Raw genomic sequence first — 25,047 nt, forward strand, 5'->3', positions numbered from 1 at the left:
TTCTTTCATTGTATATTTTATTTGAGATAGTCTCAAAGTTCATTTTGAGTTTTCCAGTCTCTGTGATAGTCTGTATTTGAAAAATACAATATGGCATTATGTCGGTGGTTTAAGTCAACAGATGTTCTTTGAGGAATGATTTAGTACTTTTTTTTGTTTTCCAACTTAGAAGTGCCAGTGATTCAATTTAGTGTTGACAATTTAGTGTCAAAGATCAGAATACCAAAGAAGGAATGAGTTTGGGTAAATACATGTTCTGTTTGCCTGTGTTCATTCCTTCTTTGCATAAAACTGTTGGAAGTGAAGCATTTAGGAGACATTGTCTTCTAAAGAACAGGTGCTCACCATGAAAAATAAGAAGGAAGACAAATAGGTAAGTTTTGATACATGATCAGTGTTTGAGGTGATAACATTAGAGCACTGTTCCTGTTCCTGGGGCTTCTTGAATTCTTGATTTTTGGCGAGTCAACCTAGTGATAAACTGAGAGCAATAGTCAGCCCTCTCTCTTGTCTTTTTCTGTCCCCTGAATCCATGCTGTCCAGCAGCAGGACTGCCTTTACCTCTTAGCTAGTTGCTGACAAACTTCCCTGACATGGGACGGTTTGGTGGGCAAGATACTGGAAGCAGCACAGGACGAAGTCCAAGGAGAAAAGCAGAACACAGAGCTGAGGGCACAGAACTTGGGAAGCATGGCCAGTTCCCTGCCTGAGTAGTAGGACAACGGTTTTTTTAGCCACAGTCAGAGAACGTGTGGTGAGCAGAGGTTTATGTTAGACTTCTAACTAGGTTAGTAGGACATAGGGGCTTCCATATGTAGGGTCTTTTGCTTGAAAACACAACCCTCCAAATGTTTAGAAAGCAGAAAGGGAGAGTCAGGGTGAGGGGAGGGGCGATGGAGGCCCTGGATGTGAGATAGTAAAATAGTAGTTTCACTTCCCCACAACATCATTTCTACATTTATATAGTGTGTCAAATGGCTAAGCATATAATTTGTGCTTTCTTAATAATCAGTCTGTCTAATGTTCTCTCAGGTACCATTTCGAAGAGCTCTCAAAAATGGTTATGTTATTTCTCAGTCTGGATTGATATTTTGACCCTGAAATCAAATGCAATAACAGCTCCCTTCAAAGCAAAAGCCTTGCCATTTATTTATAACTAATGCCCTCAAACCATGATTGCTTGTTTTCAAATAGAAGTGGAGTCACCAGGTCATTGTAAGACCAATTCAAGATACCCCACTTTGTAAGTGCTAGGAAATGGCCTATTTCTCAGGCAGCAGATTCTATTTTATGAAATATTAGTTCCAGTACACTACAGAGTAATCAACAAGGAACTAATTATGCTTATATTCAATGATTATGTTTTCATCTAGTAATATAAAATATTCCTTTATGGGTTATATCTGTACCCACTGGTTTTATGTGATTTTTTTTTTATCAGACCATGTTTCTTACCTTTTAATTATATTAGCTTATAAAACTAATAGTGCTAATCTTTATAAATATACGCAACTACTTAACCGTCCCTGAAGTCTGGCATAGCTTAGTATGTGTTAAAGTAAAGTAAAACCTTGGCGTATGAGTAACAAATCATGGTGTTACATCAGGCTGCCCTTTTGAGAATATAAAAATTGTCATAAATGTATACTTAGTCTGGTACGATTTATAAATGTCCATTATATGTAGAGACATATTTGCAGAGACGTGTACTCACTAGAATCTTTTAATGAAATAACTTTACAGGCAGCATTAGTTTATAAATAAACTTAGAATTTCAGCCTAGTTAGGAATTGGGTAAGACTCAACATTAGTGTCAGATTGCCCACAAATGAAAATGTGTTTTAATGAGTCTGAACTGTTTTCCCCTAGTACATCCCTCTGGTGTTATGGATATAAATAAAAATTGTGTGGTGATGAATATTTAAGTATCTGAAATAGAAAAATTATTAAATGTAAAAATTTGAGTTGTTTTATTTTTTCTTTTTAAAGATTTGGCTGTATCCAACAAATGACCTTCAGAGTTCAAAAGCAGCAAACATATGAGACCTGTATTTTTTCACCAAGTACTTGGGCTCAAACATGTTTCTAATGTACTTATTATTTTTCTGTTGTTGTTAAATGAGATGATGCTTAGCACTGTTCCACAAATACTGTTATCCCATTAGCCACAGACATCCTATTGCTCATTAATATTATTCCCGGTGGTAGAGCTCATGTCACTATTGATTTAATCTGCTGAAGTTTTGAAACTTTTAAGACCTCTGAAGTTCTTGGTCTTTATATAGGTCAATATAGTAAGAAGCCTCCATCATGAATCTTAACACTGCATTTATATCTTTATCACTCTCCAGTTGTTTTCTGTGATGACTCATTTCAGTGGTAGTGCTTTTTCCCTAAAACACAGGCAAAAAATAAGTCAACAAAAATTACATATTTGCAAACATTTCAACTTGAAATTGTCACAACAGAGAAATAACTAAATATTACTCTTCTCCAGTGTCTTTTCTATTATGCAAATTATTAAAGCTTATTTGCAATTTTACTTTTTTACCAATAGGTGGCATTGACAATTTTAGCTTTAAAAATGTATTTCAGAATATATTCTAATTGGAGAGGAATGGTGCAGTGTTTTATATTTAGCTTTTAATTTAGTCTGAGAAAGCTGACATGTATGTGTCACTTCCATCAGCTATAAATTAAATTGTATTTCATGGTTGGCTGAAAAAAGTCATATGACTCATTATCTTTATTTCGCTAAATCAGCTAAAAGGGGATTTCTAACCACTCAGATTTCACAAAAAGTGGAATGCAGTGTCTCATAACTTTTATTGTCATTTAACTCCTACATAACTCCCTCAGAAAAAGAGCCTAGGTGTCTAGAAGCCTAAACCATGTCAAACTTAATTTGCTATTCAGAGTAACAGTGAGAACTGGCAACCAAAATAAATAGTTTTAATTGTTTAAAATGGAAAATCTTGCCATAGCCTGGTGCCTTTCCTTGATAGTAGAACATGAGGTGTTTTACACAATTTGTCAGAAGAGCCACACGTTTCTAGGTATCTCTGATTAGACCCTTTCACCCTGTCCCTTTAGGAAGACACATTTATTTTTTTATTTTGATAAGCATCCTTGCTAATTGCTCATGTTTGTTACTATTGTTCTCACTTGGTAAGTGTTTCCTTATTACCTTTTCATGGTAGCATCTTAACTGTGGTGCTAAAGAGCATTAATATTTATGCTGTGGACTACAAATTAGGATTTTTAGTTTCTTAGCTTGGATTTATGGTATTTGTCCAAAATTATATCTGGTATGTTGATTTTGTTTTCATAGAGGATATCCAATTTATTTTTATTTTTTTACTTTTTGATAAATTGAATGAGTATATTTTGCTTTTATGTTATGCAAGCCCTCTCTTCATGGCCTAATTTTATCATGAAGGTGTATGTAATAAGATTGTGTTCATTTATACTATGCTGAAATGTGGAATAGTTTTACCATGCTTGTTTTAGAAAAGCATATCCCTATTCATGTAAAACAATTTATGCTGTCTTCGTTTTTAATGCAGGAAAGCCACACTTTGAAACCACTTAATGTATACTTGTGGTTTCTTGTATTTATTAAGATTCAGGATATATTTATATTTTCGCTTAGGGAACATTATATGGATAACTGGCTCAGGGCTTGGTATCTCCTCATGTGTAAAAGAAATGGTTCTGACCAGATGACGTCTAAAATTCCTTCTAGTTTTCTAACATTTTATCATTCTATGAGAGACCCATGAGGTAATTCTGAATCTGAATATGACTCATGCCTCCGTTCAAAAATCAAATATATTTTCACATCGTTTAGTTTGCCCACATAGTCTTTGCTAAGTGCCTATGCGCATATGGATTATGTCCTTAATGTTTTAGGGTGATTCAACCTTCTTTATATTTATAGGGTTGCATGGCACACGTCAAGAAGAAATGATTGATCACAGACTGACAGACAGAGAATGGGCAGAGGAATGGAAACATCTTGACCATGTAAGATGTTGGTAATCATTTCAAAAAATGTTTTGAAAACAACTGGAGTGAGGTGACATGATAAAAGTGTGGGGATGCTTTGAAGGTATTTTCTGCCATCCTTGAAAAAGTAATAAATGAGAATGTTTAAAGTAGAATATAGGATTTGATTTCTAAATTGATATCAAGGCCACTTATATAAGAGAAGTGTTTAGATCATGGAAAGGATTCCCTAAAGCCAGATCAGTGGGCTGCTGTTTTATTTGTAGAGAGTTATTGAGTTTATCCAGTAATGGGATTAGTATTTGGAAAGATGGGTTTACTTCAGCTGAAATCTCCCTGTCATGCCTCCCACATTTTATTCTCATTCCTATTGCGTTAACTCATCTATTGGATCTCTGTTTCAAATCTAACCTTTGAAAATATTAGACGGAAGCCTTCAGAATAAAATAGCATTCTTCATTGTCCTAAAATAGTTTGTTTCACTACCCACCAAAGTCTTTTGAGTTGTGGTGATTGATATATCCTTCCTTTCTCCCCCTGCCCATTTCTCCCATAGCTGTTAAACTGCATAATGGACATGGTAGAAAAAACAAGGCGATCTCTCACTGTACTAAGGCGATGTCAGGAAGCAGACCGGGAGGAATTGAATTACTGGATCCGGCGGTACAGCGATGCCGAGGACTTAAAAAAGGGCGGCAGCGGTAGCAGCAGCCACTCCAGGCAGCAGAGTCCTGTCAATCCAGACCCAGTGGCGTTAGGTATCTTTTCTTCAGATGGACATATTGAACAGATACTTCTTATGCTATTACTGCTGAGTTTATTTTTAACTCGTCTTCAAAAATAAAGGCTATACAGGGAATTGTAGAACAATAAACACTTTATATCCTCAAATATGTCTTGTCTGTTAGGCAGATTGGCATAGAAAGAGGCAGTTACAAAAATTAAACTCCTTTTCTAGGTTAATGTTTTGGGCTTATGACAAAGCTTCAAAGCTGGACCAGAATTTCACATGAATCACTAAAATGCGTGCTCCTTCATAAAACAGCTCTTTGGACCCTGTCTCCAACCTGCAAAGACAAAATCTCTGGGAGTGGGCTTGGAGCTTCTAGCAAGCTCTCCGGAGAATTCTGCTGCACCCTAGTGTTTGAGAGTACTTTATCTCAAAACCCTTCCAGGAAGAGACCTAAGGGCTCTATAGTTTGCCCACTGCCACTTGAAAATTAGTGATAGAGATGTAGCTCTTCCATGACCTGAACTTAGATTGCTTAACCGTGATTTTATTAATTCTAGTAACTTACAGGACTATTAATATAGCAACGCTTTAGAAATTGAATGCATACATGTAGCCGTATTTAGTATTGAGATTTGGGAATTGTTGGGGTTATAAATATAAACAATATAAATTGTTGGGGTTATAGGTTATAAATAGAATTGTTGGGGTTATACTTGGTTTCTTTACAAGTATATGGAAAGAAAATTTGAAACTGAAATAATTTTTGAGTGGCCTGTGGACTTTTTCCTAAATTAATAATAAGCTACTGTCATTTATGTTGCTGGCCACTACTTGTATATACAGTCTGAGTCAACTTAATGGAGATGGATTTGTGTTGACCCCTGTTCTCTCATCTCATTTTTCTTATGTGTTTAGCCCCACACCTGCTACCTAGCTTAGGTTAGGGTACAGTCCATGCTGTAAAAACAAAACTAATTACCTGTGTGCAGATTAAGCTCGTGACTTTGGCCTCATTATCATCCATGGCTGATTATCAAATATTTAAAACTTGAAGTATATTATCTGGCTATTGATCACATTATCTTTTTTATTAAAATGATTCCTAGTCAATAAAGTTTCCTTTGCACTTAGGTTCGTCGATTCCTGCTAATCCCTGAATGCTGAATGTCTATTGCCATAATAAGTATTAAATAAAGGAAGATTCCAGGTCACATAATTTACCCAACAGACATTATTCTAAAGGATATTTTAAAGAAAAAAGTGTTATTTGTTAGCTTATGTTAAGGCAAGCAATGGAAATAGGTTTAAGATTAATTTGAACCAAATTAAACCAAACTGTTTAGAATAGAATAAGCATCTTGCTTTTTACTTCTGTATTGTGAACCAAAATTAGCTAATAATAATAATAAAGAGAATATTTGTAATCATCCAATCTAGGCAAAAATTGAGAGCCTTAAATTAAACAAAACTTTGGGAGTAAAAATATCCATTTTAGCTGGCTCTATTGAACAAATTCATCGAGTCAGTGCTTATTTGTTGAACCTGGCTTACTGTGTGCCAGGCATCATGCTAGGCACTGTAATAAAGGAAAAATGTTCTTAATTACTTCCTTTGAGGAACTTTTGAGCTAGTGGAAGAGATAGGCAAGGAGACAGCTAGTGGTCGTACCAGCAGGCCGCTCAGTTCAGTCCCCTGCACTGACAGGATTAATATTATCTGCTGTCCATTGTAAAAGAAAAATTTCAGAAATGGATAGGATTTCAGACCTATGTGAGTTATATTCAGCACACTGAACATAGGACCGTTATCATATAATCGCCTATAGTCACGCATTCTAGTGATGCAAGTGTTCATCGTTCTCTGGGAAGCTAGGTTTAGTTTCCTTGTTATGTAATCAAAAGAATAAACTTGGTTTTAAAAACTCCTTAAGAGTACACAAATTACATTACTTTTAATGATGCTTAATGAATTCATATTTTTGGTAAAAGAGAGATCGCTTTGGTTTTAAGCTTTTATAGATTGTATTTTTCAAAGACTACAAGTAGTTCATTTCTTTGTTGGGACTCTGTTAAAACAGTCCTATTCTTTAGGGACACAGAACCCTAGATTGCATTTTAAAGAAACTTACCACAGCCATAGGGAGAACCTGTCAAGAGCCATACAGTATGCAAGTTTTAGCATCCAACAGTTATATTTCACTGGTGTCTTTTGCTAGTAGATTCCTGAAGTCTTCGAGTTCCATCCATCTTGTGAGCTGGGCTATGGCTATAAATGAGGCAGGTAGTTTGTAATCATGGGGCACAATCATTTACATTAAGTGCTTTCTGAGGTTTTCTCTTAGGCTTTGGAGTCGAATGTATTAGTGTGTGTAATTAAAGGATTAAGGATATTGACTGATAAATTTATGGATATGGATTTATGGATATAGGCATATGGATATGCCTAAGAGCTCCATATCCTATGATTATTCTGCATGTGTTTCTTTTAGCTAGATTCTCTTAATTCTTAAGCTGCTGTCTGGTCTCAAATGAGACCTTCAGAATAATGTTATAGAAGATATCTTTAGTTCAAAATATTGCCCTAGTCACATTCCTGTCTTAGAAACAATGACAACATTTAGTCATACACTCATTTTTAGCATTTTAAATTGTATTTGACTGTACAGAGAAAAATGTAACTTCCATGACTGTTGTGTTGTGTTTGTTAAACTCATTCCCATTCTTGCTTTTGAAATACATCCATAGTATTAAGTCAGTTTGAGGGATTGGTAAAATAACATGATTAATCTATTACTAATTGAATTTTGGGAGTTCCCCCCAGATATTAAGTAAAGACTATTTTAAATGAGTAGCCTCTTAAACAGTTTTAAAGTTGAGTACACACTAAGTCCATAATGTTATTTCTACTCTTTAAGTAAAAAACAGGTTGTTATCTTGAAGGACTTTTGAAATAATATACTTTTCCTTGAAATAATAGATTTTAATTATTTGTATTATTATTATAACTCACTTGCTTTCCAGGAAAAAACTCCAAATATCCAAGTCTTAAGAAAATTAGAAAACTATTTTTTTAAACAATTTTTAATTTTTTTAAAACAATTTAAAAATTAGTTTTTTAAACCTCAGAAAGAGGTTTTTGTTTTAAATGAAATGATACATCAACTTGATCTTCACAAAAGCTTAGAGATTCGTAAGTTTGTTGATTTAATGCCACCTCCTGCCTCAAGTAATTGGTAGAGAAATTAATATTTGAAAATTCCTTTGGTTGACAAGTTTTATCACTGTCACATGATTGAATTATAGAGTTTCTCATTACTGTCTCAATGCTCAGGAAATCTAGCATGAAAGTTAAAGGCACAGGGTTTGAGCAGATGTCTGGATCTGAATCCCTGGTTCTTCTTACTAGTTTTGTGACCTTTGGCAAGTAACTCTCTGCCTCAGTTTCTTCATCTGTTAAGTGGGGATGGTAACAATACATATTTCATAGGTGTTTCTGCATTAAATGAGTTAATAGTTATACAGCATATGGAACAGTGCCTGACACATAGTAAATGTGATATAACTAATAGCTATTATTATGATTTCTAACATGGAATCTCACAGTTTAGAGAGTAGCGAGCAGTACATAAAATTAGTGTTATTGCTTGGCACACAAGTTTATGAAATTATAGTAGATTCTTAGGTATTTTTTCATTCCGAAAGTATTTCCAAGCAGTAATGTTTAGGTGGCTAATTTATTTAATAGGCACAGAAACAAGAAAAGGGGAATTCCGTCTTAAATACAGTAAATCTATTGTACCTTTGGGACCCTAATTCATAATACAGAGCTATAAAAAAATAGTTTACTCCCATCCAAAGGAATATATTTTTCTACTTCTATACTATCAGATTATAAAAACCACAAACAAGTTATTCAGTGTATATCTGCATATAAAAGTTTAGACTTTATGTACTTGTATTGATTCCTTTTAAATTACATCATGGAATTCATTTCAAGACAATGCATCTGAGCTCCTAATGTAAAGTGCCTACTGTATTTTAAAGAGTCTACTGTATTTAGTATATTGGGTTAAAAAAGATGTGACTACTAGTTAAATATGTCCATCTTTGAAAAACAAGAATAGATGGTTGCCTCCTACAGCATTAGGTATTTTTATTGTTAAAGATGAAAATCCTAATGTAGTTCTTGGCTTCTAGGTTGGGTTGGGCTTCTGAACATAAAGTTGAGATTTCTGGATTTATTATCCTTTAAAACAAAAATAAGTAACATTTCTAAAGATGAACTCATTTAACCCTTCCTTTCTTTTGATGGTTTTTGTAATAGATATTATCATGATCACAGCCTCATTCTGCCCACTACAGGATGAAGGCCATAACATAGGTGCTGCCAAGCTTTGAGCATTGCTGTCCTGGGTCATATGAGGTCACATTGGTTCTCCAAAGGCCATCAGCTCATCGCTTCATGTATATTGATGGCGGCCCTTGCTGTATCTAGTATCCAATGGTCTCCATCTGTCGTAAGTGTAGTGCATCTTCCATCTCTTCCATACATCATAGATTGCTTGTTCTGTCTTTTCACATTTCTTAAAACATTTCCCCCACTTCGACTTGGTCTCCTCATTTCATAGATATATCTTCTGGGGGCTCCCCTCCTCCTCTTCTTTCATCCCCAAGCAGTTTGCATCCCAAAGTAAGCTAAACTTAATTTATAAGGTCTTTTCTATAATTTTTCCATCTTTCAATAGTTACATATGTATACATTTCACATTTTAAACCATCTCGTACAGACTCTTCTGTTTTTGTTTCACCACTACATTTTAGGACAACCATCTATTTTACAGCAACTGATATTTTATAGGTGGTCAAGATTTAATGGTTAAAAATTAGCTTCTTCAGAATCTGAGCCTTAGAATGTTTTGCATAAGTTTGTCTAGATTCACCAATAATCTAAAATAAGAAAGTCTTAAGAGAGAAGTTGTCTCTTGTAATATTGATCAATTTCAGGATTTGTTTTGGTTTTTTAAACTCAATTTTGCATATGTGGACTCTGTTATTGCTGCTATTTAATCAGAAGAGAAAATAGTAAATTAGTCATTCAGTTTCTGTAGCTATTAAAGTACTATTTGTCAGTGCATCAAAATAGTTTCTGAGCAGACCTCTACTGTCATCACTTCATCCTTTCTGTTGGTACACTGATGCTTAGCTAGGACACAGTAACTTAGAACTGGAGGGGATATTGTAAAATATGTATATATATATGTAAATAGGTGTGTATTATATAAAAAATTTATTTGCCTTTATATTCTGCAGCTATTTTGAGAAAAAAAAAACCTTTCTTTTATAAAGCAGGATAGGATTAAAAAACTTTTGCTGGATTGGAGTTGGTATTTCTATCAGGGTTCTAGGTCAGGTGGAGTTTGACTCTATGCAAATATGGCAATGTGTCATTGAGAATTCTAGGGAAATGTAGCCAAGAAGGTGAAATACAGCACAACTTTCCCATATGGCATATGGATCCTCACGATCTATACCGACTGTATAGCACACGGGAAGGTGGGTGCACAGTTGACTCCAGTACATTATCTATCTTTGAGCAAATTTGGGGGCTATTCATGAGGTTTGAATAAAATTTATAAAAGTATCGTCTAAGAAGTTTGAGGACTTCCCATCAAGGGTTCAGACAGTGAATTGCTAACTATAGACATAACTTCTCTCCCCAAGTGACATGTACTGAGGGAGTAAAAAATTACTGGTGTATATTACTTAATCCAAACCTCTTCAATGGTTTTGTTTTGTCTAAAGTTTTGTGCCCTTTGGATATCAGTGCTGGGTGAAAAAAGAAAGTTTATGGTGCTCTTTTCACCTTAGTTTTTTTAAATAAGGAAATAAGCATACAGTCAGCCCTCCGTATCCGCAGGTTCCACACCCATGGATTCAACCTACCACACATCAAAAGTATTTGGGAAAAAAAATTCCAGAAAGTTCCAAAAAGCAAAACTTGAATTTGCCACGTGCTGGCAGCTATTTACATAGCATTTACATTGTGTTATAAATTATAAGTAATCTAGAGATGATTTAAAGTATAGGAAAGGATGTGTGTAGCAAACAAATTAGCATCCAAAGCAAATACCATGCTTTTTTTTTTAAATTAAAGTGTAGTTGATTTACAGTGTTGTTAATTTCTGGGGTACAGCAGAGTGATTCAGTTATATATACATTCTTTTTAAAATTCTTTTCCATTATGGTTTATCACAGGTTATTGAATATAGTTCCCTGTGCTATACAGTAGGACCTTGTTGTTTATCCATTCTATATATAATAGTCTGCATCTGCTAACCCCAAGCTCCCAATCCATCCCTCCCCCACCCAACCTCCCCCTTGGCCACCACAAGTCTATTCTCTATGTCTGTGAGTCTGTTTCTGTTTCACTCCAGGGTATGTATCTGGATAAAACTGCAATTCAAAAAGATACATACACCTCTATGTTCAGAGCAGCGCTATTCACTATGCCATTTTATAGAAGGGACTTGAACATCCTCGGATCTTGGTCCCCTTCAGATACCAAAGGATGACTGTATATCCATTCTTACTGGGCAACCTGCTAAATAATAATGATGGGAGTAGCACTAACATCTGATCAGAGTTTAGGATGTGCCATGCCAAGCATGTAGTAGGAAGTACCTCACTGAGTCCTCACAGCAGCAATCTCAAATGTGGTAGTATTGTCCCCACTTTACAGATGTGGTGACTGAGACATGGAGAAACTAACTTGCCCAGTGTCACAGGGAGAGCAGGTGGCAAAGCCAAGATTCACCTTCTCTGGGCTTTAGAACTAACTCTTCTGCCTGTGCTGCCTAGGGCTGGTAATTAGTATTTGGATAACTTAACATCACTTTTCCTGTTCCCTATAATAATAATAGGCCATTAAAAAATAATTTTTATAAAGTTATAAAAATTTCCTTAACCCAATAAATGGAAAAAAATTTTTTTTTTTTTTTTTTTGCCACTGTGGAGAAAACATTTTTTTTTTCTGTTTGTCTTCAGACTTTACAAATCTATTCTTATCCAGTAAATTATTCTTAAGCCAAAGTCTTTTCTCCTAAAAATAAATGTCTAAAAGTTGTCTTAAGTAAATCTGTTTCACTGTGTCATGTGGCTAAATGTGAACTTGAACTTGACTGCACTTTCTTTATAATGATGTGAAAGGTAATCTTGACAAATCTAATTAGCCACGTGATATTTCTTTGAAGTCGTATATGCATCAAACGGTTTTATCAAGCTCTTTAGCAAATGAAAATTACTTAAATAAAGACATTTTGCTTTTCATTATTTACTGTATAGAAATGAATGTGTACATGAGAATGCATGGGTATTTCCAGTCAATTTGATTATCAAGTAGTCATAAAATTATAATGTAAACTTTTAAAAATAAACTTTTTATATTTGGAATAATTTTAGACTTAAGGAAACATTGCAAAGATAGTACAGAGAGTTTCCATATCCCCTTCACTAAGCTATAATAAGGTTTTGCTAATTCAGAGTAGTTGTGGAAATTTTATGTTCTGGCCGACTGATAATCTATGTACCCTCGAAGGATTCAAAATATTCAAATGTGTCTAAGGCATTCAAATATAAAATGATATATACTTAGCTAAATTGATTGTGCTTTTCTCATTCTGTAGCTCCATAAAATATAGAAAACTGGACTGAATTTCTTTTGATCTTCACCATATATTAGATAAAGTATTCTTTAAAAAGTCTGCTACTTAACATTTCTTATACATGTAGAGAAAACTTCAGTTATTTGAAATTTATCATGGGTTGAAAGATTGCTATATTTATAAAAGTTAAAATGATTTTTTTTTCTTCCCCTCAAACTTCTAAATACATAGACTTTCATTTGAAAATCCAGTATGGAAGAAGTTTAGTGCATATTTTATCTCTGAAAGACTGTACACTTTACTTTCAAGCATATATAAAAACATATATAAAAGGTTTCATGTCATTTTCATGAACATGTTATTTTGGAGGTGAGCATTCCTACATCAGCTTTATTATGATCCGTTTTCTCAAACTTTTAAAATTTGGCCAGCATAAAAAGCACAGCATTTCACTTAAAGTGGAACTTCATTTTTTTTTTTTTTCCGGAAAGCATGTCATGTACTAGTTATATTTGGTCAACTGGCTATCTGTGAATCCATTCTAATGATTCTTTCTTGCTTCCATACATGTCAAATCCATGTGATCTAATTTTTGTGAGAATTTTTAATGCTCATCAAGATTTTTTAAAGTTAGTTAAGTGTTAGAGCTGGTTAGCCAGGGCGTCAGGCTCAATATTTATTGAAAGGTGGTAGAATCAGAGCTGTGTGAAAATTATGTTACCCTAACATTTGACTCTCTAACTACCAATTTGACTTTGAAAAAAAAAGAACATTACCAAATACAGTTTATTTTCTTTAATAAAATAAAATATACCCATAGAAATGCCCATACTTAAGGAGTGTTGGGAACAGTGCTCCCAAATATCATATTGTATAATGAAATATTTAGAGTTGTTTTGGCTTTGAGCATACAAGGCATTTAGACCAATGACCTGTTTTCCTTGCGCTCTGATGACTGGTCTTGCTATTTTTGTTTATTTTTTAGAAGTGAAATGCCCAGCCTTTTAAAACTATGTTTTTGTAGAGAAGCCGAGATAGTGGGCATTGCTTGCTTCTACCCTGTGTAATGACATAACAGTGCTTATGGTGCTTTCCTCCTCTCTCCACCGATTTTTATCCTTTTCATAGATGCACATCGGGAATTCCTTCACAGGCCTGCTTCTGGATATGTGCCAGAGGAGATCTGGAAGAAAGCTGGTAAGAATTGTTTAAAAACACGAATTTAGTGTTCTGGCAGCTGTGTGCAGTTGTTAATGAAGTGACGTGAAGAATGACAAGAAGGGGCTTTACTGCTAACAACAACAAAACAAACCCCCACACACAAAATTTAAAAATCCTGATGAATATTCTTAAACCAGGCCTGATTAGAACATGAAATAGTTTTTATTTTAGTAGCATCTGCTAGTGCTACTGTAATGAGAGTCTGATGATGCTTCTGTTATAAACCCCATTTTTCAGGGGCTATAATGGTTTCAGGCTGGAAGCCTGAGGTCTCAGATTGCATGCAATTTTTCCTTCATGAAAACAAAGTCTGGTGTTTTACTTCAGCCTTCTCTTCTAATTTTTTTTTTAATTGGGGTATAATCGACATATATCTCCTGAATTCTTTTTAAAAGTATCACAGTAAATCTCGTTCACTTGCTGAGGCACTCAGAAATTTTATGGTTACAACCAGTTTTTAAAGTTGATCTTTTGTGCTAATTAATATTCAATGACCAGAACTAAATTAAGTTAAATGACAAAGTTGCTAAATTTCTATTTTTCCTTTCCATGTATACTATCTGATTTTCATTAAGGGACATTGTTCTACATTTTGAAGTAGATTTAAGTTTCTGATGACTCATAGACTTATTGGGCTTAAAGAAGTTCAGATCTGGCAGAATCTTGGTAGAACACCAGCACTATAAAAGTTGAGCCAAAACCTTCTTTTTAAAAAGAAACCAACTGAGGAGATAAAGCACAAACCTGTTTCAAGAGTTAAAAATGACACTGCAAACACATAATGTGGCTTTGAGCTACTATAACTCCAACTGTTAAAATAGTTTGTCTGAGTTGAGAAACTGGAAAATGCTGTTTCTGCAGACAATCAGACGAGTATAGGGCTGAGAACCCCAATCAAGGAGGAAAGGGTTTTTTCCCACAGAAGATTTCTATTTGGGTTTTGGTTTGACACAGCTATGTCTATAGTTTTGTGCAACTTGGTGACTCTGGTCCCTTGGCTCTTGTTCGAGTTTTGTGGTTGTTTTTTAAAATTTTCTAAGAAATAACTCTTTTTGTAAGTGTGACAAGGAGTTTCAAAATCTGATAGTATAGCAGCGTAGATTAAGAACCAGAGAAAGATCTCTTGCATGTCCAGTATACAAATCAGGTAGATCCATTCAGCCTAAAGTTTAAGGTTTATATATGTGTATATGTGTGTGTGTGTGTGTGTGTGTATATATATATATCTCATCTGTATAGTCTTACCAGATTTAGAGCATCGCCTCTAAGAAGATTTTCTACCAGGATAATAGTCATGGGATAGTCATAAGATGTTAAAATGTGCTGGGTGCCACCTACCTGGAGAAGCAATTGCTACATCTTTCTTCTGACTATTTTTCTTCCCCAATTTTAAGCTGTCAGTTCAATTTATTCCAATAATAGGTACAAAGAGTTGCCATTTTGGATAGCACAAGGATGACTTTTTATGTTGAGGGATAGAATCTCTGCATTTCCCTATTTATGTGTATTTAAGTTAAATCTTGATAGTTCATAAAGAAAAATTGACAGTGAAGTCTTGTGCAATCCAAATTCCTTCTGTGCTATTATCTACTCAAGCCTTTGTTTGACTGCTGTGAAGTGAGAGCAGATTTTTCTGAATATACCACCTTTGTTGGAAAGTCAACTTGAATAGCTATGCACAAAGGAAATCCTACCATAAGTGGTAAGCAATTGGAAGCAGATTCAAAACTTCACTATGTACTTTCCACTTAATCAGTTTTTTTTTTTTTTAACTTGACATGTTGTAATCTATTGAGTCCACTATTATTTTTCTTCACTGTCTGTTTTGTGGGTTTCTGAAACCAGTTCTGGGTGTACTTTGCATTGTGGGGACTCTGAGAGGAGGGAAAGAGCAATACTTGTTCATGTGGTGTGCATGCATTCTCTAAGAAGGGTTAAACCTTATCAAACCATGTTTCAAATATTTTTAATATGTGCCTATCCATTTACATTAGGTCTTCAGTATAAAATCTGACTTGGAAGTAGTGTCCATTAAATTCGTATTCTTATCACTATCTTAGGGATAGTGATATCCCTAATCTGCTGCATAAAAACAGTTTGGGAATAGTTTTCTATGGATAGATGCTAAATTTTAAGGAGTATATTGAATCTCTAAAGTATAGATGACAGTTTCACCTGGAAGTCTCAAGTAACTGCTTATAATATTTATCTTTATAGGCTTCTTAGAAAGCATTTCTAGTGTTCGAAGTGTCAAGGCATCCAACATGAGGAAAACACCAAAGACAGAACGGGACATCTACACTCAGCCTGTTAAAATTTGAAAGCTTTTCCCCCCAAGAGTCTAAAATTGGCTGTGGGCAATTTTTCTTTCCCTAGGAAAAAACCTATAAAGTGTGTCTTTGCAATGAAACTATTATACACTACCTTTGTGACAAAATATAAGTAAATAAAATCAAGTTTAAAGCATTTGAAAGATATCAAAGGGGCAGAGCTCTAAAATTCAATGTACTATAACCCATGTATCTTCTTTTCAGAGAAAATTATAATTGCAAAAAGTATATCCTGTGGTTGAAAGTACATCATGTAATATTTTGCACCATTTTATTTTGAAATGATTTTGAACTTGCAGAAAAAGTTGCAAAAAATAGTATAAACAAATCCCATATACCTTTCTCCCAATTTTCCCTATTTCACCATATTTGCTTTGATGTCTTCTGTTTCTCTCTTCCTCTTTCCTTCCCTCTTTTTCTGTCGTGCGTTATATTTTTCACCTAAGTACTTCAGAGTAAGTTGCAGACATGATGTCCCTTTACCGTAAACATTTTAGTGTGTATTTCCTAAGAACAAGGACATTTTCTTATGTAACCACAGTACAGTTACCACAGTCAGGATATTAACATTCATACAACACAATTATTTAACCTACAGACCCTATTCAAAGTTTGCATGTAATCCTAATAATACAGTATAATAATATAATGATATACATATTAAATACTTGGAGTCCTAACAAATGTCAAAGGCCATATCAGTTTTCCCCTAAAAGTAGTATTTTTAAAAGCAACCGCAAAGATAACAAAACACACTCTTAAGTTTAAAGGTCTTTATAAAATTGGAAAAAGTCTACCATAAATATAGTTTTTAAATTGTAACTGTTTTCTTCAGTATATTTCTTTTTCAAACGATCAGTGAATGTTTGCAGTTGGTAATAAATATTCAAGCACCTTGCACGTGTCCTACCAATTCTCTTTGCTGATCTGTATGTGCCTGTGGGATTAGAATAGGAATGCATAATTTAAATATAAATTGCCTGATTTGCATATACAATTAGTCAAGCTACAGCTTTGATCGTAAGCAAAAATTATTGTCCTGTATTACCACTTAGATAGAATTTTAATTCACCTTGAATATTCAAACCAAATTAGACCCTGACTGTATAGTTAGAAGGGCAGTGCTTCCCTGGTGCCCCAAGTCATTTATGATAGGATAATAAAGGCATCTTTTCACCTCCTGGTGAAGAAGGTGCTGCCAGCTCTGTGCAGTGCTCTGTTTTCAGATTTTAAATACATATCTTAAAGCAACCAACAAAGGCTTAACATATTTTAGTTAATACTTCCAGTCTGGATCTTTCCCTATAATTTAGTTTTAAAATCTAGCAGACAGTAATTACAAATGAATGAACAAACTTCAGAAATAATTCTGGGAAAATGGTGGAGGCTACAAAAGTCACTATGGTTAATTATTAGTGGAGGGCTTTTCATGATCCTCAAGTCATGAACTATGGGTGTGTGAAATATAACTATAGAAATTTAAGGAACTATAGGAGTATTTGCATCTCTTAACATTTTTAATCTACAGTAAAACATTTTTATTAGGAATCTATGTTTTTAATTAAACAGAACATTTAATTAAGGTGCTTTTCAAGTGAGTGAAACAATTAAGTGCAAACACTTGAATGAAACATGTCATAATTAGTTTTAATAGAGTGTTAATTGGTAGTAGGTTTGCCAAGTTAATAATTACTGCTTATTAAATTTTCAATTAATCATTGTCATTTTGCTTTGAATAAAGATGAAAATTAGATAAACTAATTCAGGGGGAGGATATTTTCCCTTGTTAATTAGAACAGTTAATTTTTTAAAATGGAAATTACTTGTTTTAGTTGTCAATCTTATGTTGTACATTAGTCAAATCTTTGCACCCTTTCCACAGCCAAAAATAAAGAGCTAATTTAACACCTTGCAGGTTTGTAGTCAGGCCTGATTGTTTTGGCCTGCAGTACGATTCAATTATATTTGTCTAGTGCAACAGTTGGTTATGCAAGAGTGTTTATATTTGATTCAGTAGATGGACAACAGCTGAAAGTCTGGAAATGAGAAAATGATTTTTTTTTAAATCCCTATCATTTAGCCTATAGAGTCATATGTCCACATTACTCAGGAAATGACAAGAAAAAGAAAAGCTGGATCTTCTGTATATTTCATCTTCAATTTTCTTTAAAAGGTCTGCATTAATTGTTATGAGATACCTTTTCGTTATTGTGTTGTATCTTTTACTAGCAAAATAACTTTGCACTTACATATGTGTCTGTGTAAAATCTATTCCCTTCCTCTCTTTCCCTGAAAGCTTTACCCCGTACTCCCTGTGTTCATATTAACCTATTGCATTGTGGCAAAACATCTTCTTCATGTGTCTGAATTATCCAGGCAGGTTTTTTGTGGTTATTTTCGCCTTTTATCTACTTAGTCTGGTCTCAGAATCCTTTCTGGGGTACTAGTTTGGTAGAAAGGTTGTAGTGATGCTACAGTAGTTTAAAAGATATTCCCAGGAGTGTAAATTAAAGGAAAAAATCTCACCCTTTGCTCTCTTAAAATGAATTTCCAAAATGTGGTTCTTTAGACAGCCGGAAGAACTGCCCAGTAATTGGGATGAAAGTCATGCGTGTTGTCTAGCATTCTGTGTAACAGCGATCAGTAGGCCAGGTCCCGCGCTAACTGTTCTCTTGTCCGGTCCGGCCCGCCTGGCACGCAGAGGAGGCGGTCAACGAGGTGAAGCGGCAGGCGATGACCGAGCTGCAGAAGGCCGTGTCCGAGGCCGAGCGGAAGGCGCACGATATGATCACCTCGGAGCGCGCCAAGATGGAGCGCACGGTGGCCGAGGCCAAGCGGCAGGCGGCGGAGGACGCTCTCGCTGTCATCAACCAGCAGGAAGATTCGAGCGAGGTGAGGCGCCGATGGAAGACTCCCTGGGGAGCTGCTTCCGTTAATGAGGGCGGGCCTTTTCGACTTCAGGAGATCACAAGTAAAGGCGGATATTGGAGTTGAGACAAACGAATCTTTGGAGGGGGAAAATGAGTGTAATTCGGAGAGGCTTGGCACTTGTGGAGTTGACCAAGAGCTGATCAAATTTTGTTTTTATTAAAGGCCTAAAAGAACAACTGCCAAAAAAGGTTTTTAATATATTTGGTGGGTAACAGATTAAAGTGAAATTCTTAGAACTTCCTAGCACTATTTAGATTCAGAACTCTGTTGTGTGTGTGTGTGTGTGTGTGTGTGTTAGCATATGTGTGTGGTTTCCTTCTAACAGCTGGGATTTAGGAGAGAGACCCTGTGTAAGCTGTGTAGTCTGAAGACATATTGCAGGCCAGGGATCAAAGTCACTTCCTTAACTATTGGTTCTGAAGTCCAATGCTAAACCAACGCTTGCATCAATTAAACATTTCTAAGAGATCTTCTGCACAGTCTGTTTTTGCACATTATTTGTAATAACCATTATGATGGTCATTTCATAGCATCACATCACTGCCAGAGGTAATATTATTTAGTGTTATTACAGTATATTTAAAACACATACACACATAGCCTAAATGGCGGAAGGATCTGGGAAGTAACTAAAACACAGTGTCTAACAGAATGCCTTTTCAACAGACTAAAGTCAGAGCAACATGGTAACGCTCTGCATTAATTAACACAGCACCACAATCCCCAACCCAAAGGACCCTTAGATAAGGACTACAGTTAGCTAGTCACACCATGCTGAACTAGCAACAGCATAAGCTGATAAATCAACGGTCCCTAAAACACATATCTACAATTTGTGAAGGAGAGTAAGAATTTAATTTGTACCAGACTTGTCTGTAGATGAAAGACCCTGTGGGAATTATTCGATACCCAGAGTTTCTATTTAATGTGTAGCAGATGAATAACAAGGGGACAAAAGCAATTGATTTTCAACATTTGAAAGTTTCTCGGGAAAAGAGGGACAAAGGGAAGTGTATCTACCTTTTAACTGCAGACTTTTCCATTGTTGAATTAAACTAGACATAAATTCAATTTTACTGGCATCTTATGGCTAAGATATTTAAAGACTTTGTTTTGTGTTTTTTGAAAGAAAACACAAATTTTATTATCATCTTTTGGACAGAATTAGTCCTGCTCTATTCAAGTTAGTAATACTGTGAGGCACAGTTGTTGCCATCATTAAAACATTATCACTTTCATATGAACGTTTTAGGGCTGTTATACATGTTAAGAGTCTTTTATAGGTCACTGAATTCTAAAGATAAATATTTTGGAGAAATTGAGAATTAAGTCTTTATATTTGGCTAATAATGCTGTATTTCTTTAGTATCTATAAGCTGTGTACCTTTATTTCTAATATTTATCCAGAAAAATATATGAGCTTGACACTGGTATTGAGCATTATAAAAATATGGTGTATCAAGCAGTAACTAGAAATAGTAGATAGGATGAAATAACCTAGATATGAGTGATCTTCTAAAGTAACTGTTTTCTTTCTTTCTTTTTGGGTATCTTGAGAAACTGATCTTTAATAGCACTACCCTTGTCTTCGGTGACATTTCTCAAGGATTTTAAAGTAGACTATGCTAGGAGGAAAGGTTTGGGAGCCAGAGAGCCACATTTAATTCCTGGCTCCATCTCTTATAATTCTGTGATTTCAAGAAAACCACTAAACCTCTAAAAGCTTTGGTCTTCTCGTCTCATACGGTGGCTAGAACCTTGAGATGTAATCATTTTATCATGTTGCAGGTGAGGAAGCTCACATGGCTAGTCATGCAGCTAGGGGTTGGCAGGATCCACGCTGGAGCTCTCAGCATGCTGTCAGTCCTTACATTGTTCCAGAACAATGAAATAAGCATCATGAAGGTCATTTTTGGATACAGATTTTAAAACTGTACCCTATGGACATTTTTTTTTAAATCAGGTTTGCAACCTGCCCAGGGCAGTTTGTTATTTGATACATATTACTCTAAATTATATCCATTTATTTATTTATTCTGTCAATAGCAAATTATTCTATGTCGGGGACAGCGCTAGGCACTGAAGATACAGTGGTTCCTACCTTCTTGTTCACTATAATTCATTAGAAGAGTCAAATCACTAAATTATGAGTCTTAGTAGAGTTTAGTGCAAAGGCTTCTGGGAAAAAATTTTGTTTTATCTGATACTTAAGGATAATCAGGAGCTGTTCAGCAGCCACCTTCCACCCACCTCCCACCCCACCCCCACATTGCCTCATCACTGCTTTTTTGGGCCATGCGCATGTCATCGCCTTCGTGCAGGGAAGATGGGAAGGCAAGCTTTGCTAGGCTTTGAAAACAGGCTGACTATGTAGCCGATGAGTGTTTTGGAAGGATCACTCAGGTTGCAGTGTGGAGAGAGATGAGAGGAAATGAAAAGGAGGAACCGATCTGTTTCGGGAGACAGATGAGGAGGAAGATGGTTGGATGAAGATGGTTGGCAGTGGTCCTGGGGGTGGAGAAAATTGAACCCGTGAGATAAAATGGGCAGGATTTGATGATTGGTCAGCTGACAAGGAAGGCAGAGAGTTGTGGTTTTTCAGTAGACATGCAGATTTTGGGGTGTACACATCAGGTGATCTTCCTTAAGCATTAAACCTTTAAAAACTTAGTGACTTTGATCTGCCCAGAGGTTTTTTTTGTGAAAGGTAACCTTTCTTCATTTTTTTTTTGTGCATAAACAACAAAAGTTAAAACATTTTCAACTAGACAGACAGATTTCCTCTGTAGATTGGAAAGGGCAGATAGAGCACAAAGGCCTAAATAGTTTATGCTGTCTAATGTGAAAACCAGGAGAGTGCATGTTGATCCTCAGCCCAGGTGCCTGCCTCTCAGGCCACTTCTTTAGTAGCCGCATGGCAGTACACTCGACTCCTTCAGGGTATTCCCATCCAGTTCTCTAATTTCACTTTGGTTTACAGACTAATAATCATTATTACTAACCGTTAGAATGACACTGGACTGCTTAGGCAGACACAAGCAAATGACATTTTCTGTACTTTCTCTTTTAACGTGTATTACATATTTCATCAAGAATGTAATGCTAGCACTAGCATAAATCAAAAGAAAGGAAATTCAGTGAATCTGGCCATCTTCAACCGTTTTATTTTTTTCTATATTCATTTCTGGTTCCTATCTGTAAACATATAGAGTCTTTTTTTCCAATGAATATTGTTAGATTTGGACTATTTCAAAAGGAACTTGCCACAGCTTTTCTTTGAGATCCGTAACTTGTTTTGGCTTAGGGGATCAAAGCACATGGCTGGAATTGAGCCTCGAACAGAGAGCAAATAATTGTGCTGTTCCAATAGTTAGTTTCGAGTTTAAGCCACTAAAGTGATATTTTCCCCCAGATTGAAACAGTCTTTATTCATTATTCCTAGATAGGTGCAGAAGTGCACACGCTTATATTGGGTGGTTTTGTGGCACTTAAGCAGAAACACTGACTGAACCTTTAAACTTTGTTTCCAGAACCTGCTGAGCCCTAATAGTGTGAACAGGTCACTCTGAGAGGTTCATCTTCATTACCCCCTCTAGAATTAATAGAGCCATCCCCAGTGGATTCTGTGCAGTTTGGCCCAGACTCTGGGGATGGACTAAGTGGACTCAGTAGGAGGTAGTCACCACACAGTTATTACACACAGTCTCCCAGCATGGCTCCCATTAAAGCCTCACAATCTGATCAACCTATCGATCCCCAGAAGAATTTGGAGCTCTCACAGTATGAGCTGATTCTATGTTACCTAAAAGTTTTGCTTATTTGTTTCATTTATTAAAAGGCCAGCTGTCTGAATCCATAGATGTTCATGGTGTATTGGATGGTCTGTTGGGCCTGGAATGATATGGAGTGGTTCACCTCTTGGAACTTTGGTTTTCTCATCTATAAAACTGGGATAATGTTTATGACTCACTCTGCAAGGTGGTTGAGAGGTACAAATAAGATGAGTAGAAGTATTTTATAAACAAGTCACCTTACAAAGATCAGTGTGAGTATGTAAGAGAGAGAGAAAAAATAAAAACAAGAAGCTATTCTAACAGGAAGGGCAGGGAAGGAATAGTAACCGTGAGATTGGAAAGGAAGGGAGACCATGGGGGAAGCAGGGTCTGTAGGGTTTGGCACTGAGAGGTTTCAGGGGAGTTTCCAATGAGATGACAAAGTCGTTGGCCTGAGCGTTGCCAGTGACTGAAAAGGACCACACCATGAGTCAGGTTTAGGGATTACTGACTTAGGTGGCAGAGGAGCATCCTGGTGGCGCTACAGAACAGGCAATTGAAAATAAGAGACAGCAGCTCAGGAAGGAAATGAAGGCTGGAGGAAGGTTTGAGAGTCATTTTCTTACAGCTAATGGTTTAAGACCATGACTGCCAAGGGAGAGTGTAGGAAGGAAAGGATATTTCTTTTCTTTATGCCAACTTCCCTCCTTGACAGGTATTTAGGGGAAAATGAAAAACTAGAAGAGGAAGAGGTTATAGTGTAAGAAACAGAATTTTATTATCTTGAAACCAAAGTTAGAGGGACTTTCAATAAGGGAAGTTTTTTTTTTAAAAGGAGGAATGGGGAAAAGGTCAGTAGTGGTAAATCTTTGGAAGGTCTGAGGGCAGCGAGGAAGGAGAAAAAGTAACTGGCCACTAATGACGTATAAGTGGAAGTAAGCTCATGTTCTGTCTGTGTAGCTGTCAATGCCTATCAAGGGAGGCACAGGGCCACGAGCTTTCTAATTGTAAAGGTTGTGCCATGCAAAGATGGTAAGTAGTCTCATTTGCTTTCAGCCAGTGCCAAGAGGAGGAGGTGGTGTTAGTTCCTGCCGTTTATTCAGGACCCACCGAACATCAGGACACTTTAGTTAGCACTGACATAATCCTGAATAACCCTATTGTTATGATACCTACTTTATAGGTACTATCACTCTACGAGGTTAAGTAACTTGCCTGTAGTTCTGAAGCCGCTAAGTGATATAGTTGGAAGTGAAAAACCAAGAAAGGGTGACTGAAGCCACTCAAAATTGGATGCCATTTCCATTACACACCATGATAACTTGTCTTTGGTGTTCCAACTTCCTGGTCCAACCTCTGTCTATTTTCAGGGTCGAAGTGCCCTCCTAACCTTATTCCTGCCAAAACAGGCTATAAGAAAGATCTGAAATGGGCAAAGCATGGCATTTTGGAAAGAGTATTTGGTTTGCAGTGCAAAGACCTGAGTGAATCAAACCTTGCCTATGTAATTTCATATCTAGGCAAATCATTTACTATAAAGGTTATTTACATTTTGGGAATTTTAATTATAATCGTTCTACTTTATTCATTGAACATCACTTGCGTGCAAGGGTTTTTCTGGAGAATTATAGGTGTGTGAGACCTGGAGAAACTTTTTAGGAGAAAATGTTTTGTTTCTGGTAAAAGGAATTTCCAACAGTAAGAACGAGAAAGGATATTATTTTGCTGGTAGGACAGAAAGACCATACTCTCTGTATCTAAAAGAACAAAATGAAGGAAATAATTTTGTTCTTAGGGACAAAAGAGAATTGCTGATATGAAACAAGTATCAACAATCTTTGACATGCATCTTTGGCACCAAAAGCTTCAACTCATCATTTCCATTTCCCTGTGTAGTACCAGTACATTTAGAAAAGGGAGGGTTGTGTTCTGCCTCCTATTTTTCATCTGAGTCCTAGCCTAATTTTGACCAATTGCTGATTCCCATAATAGGGAGGTTCCTTATGCTGAAAAGGAAATAATATTATCACAAATAAAGGGAAACTATAAAGTGCCATGGGCTTTGGGAATGAAATTTGCTATGAAATGGTATTCTCGAGACTTCTGTACTATTTTGGTAATTCAGTCACCAGCATCATTGCTTAGAGGACTGAAAGGGAAGCTCTGTTATATGAAAAATGAATGAATGAATGAATGAAAGAAATAAGCAACTATCAGGTAATACTAGCCTGAATATGAAAAGCACAAATTGAAAAATGTAAAATTAGATTAAGCCATTGACCACCTTAATCCCTGCCCTACAGATACACCCCTGGGTTTCATACACAATTTGCAGTTTCCACCTTTGTGAATGGCAGAAAGCTTAGAAACTTAAAATGATTAAAATTAGAG

General features: G+C 35.8%; 1 protein-coding gene across 1 annotated transcript in view; it reads left to right on the forward strand.

The window, feature by feature from the left end:
* Positions 1-25,047, forward strand: part of RUNX1T1 (RUNX1 partner transcriptional co-repressor 1) — a 130,312-nt gene that overhangs the window by 98,523 nt on the left and 6,742 nt on the right. Inside the window, 4 exon segments of the mRNA XM_007177490.3 lie at positions 3,941-4,026; positions 4,565-4,766; positions 13,530-13,598; positions 18,654-18,844. Of these exon segments, the coding sequence (XP_007177552.1) occupies positions 3,941-4,026; positions 4,565-4,766; positions 13,530-13,598; positions 18,654-18,844 (548 nt within the window).

This window comes from Balaenoptera acutorostrata, chromosome 17, assembly GCF_949987535.1.
Source record: "Balaenoptera acutorostrata chromosome 17, mBalAcu1.1, whole genome shotgun sequence".
In the NCBI taxonomy this organism is placed as follows: Eukaryota; Metazoa; Chordata; class Mammalia; order Artiodactyla; family Balaenopteridae; genus Balaenoptera; species Balaenoptera acutorostrata.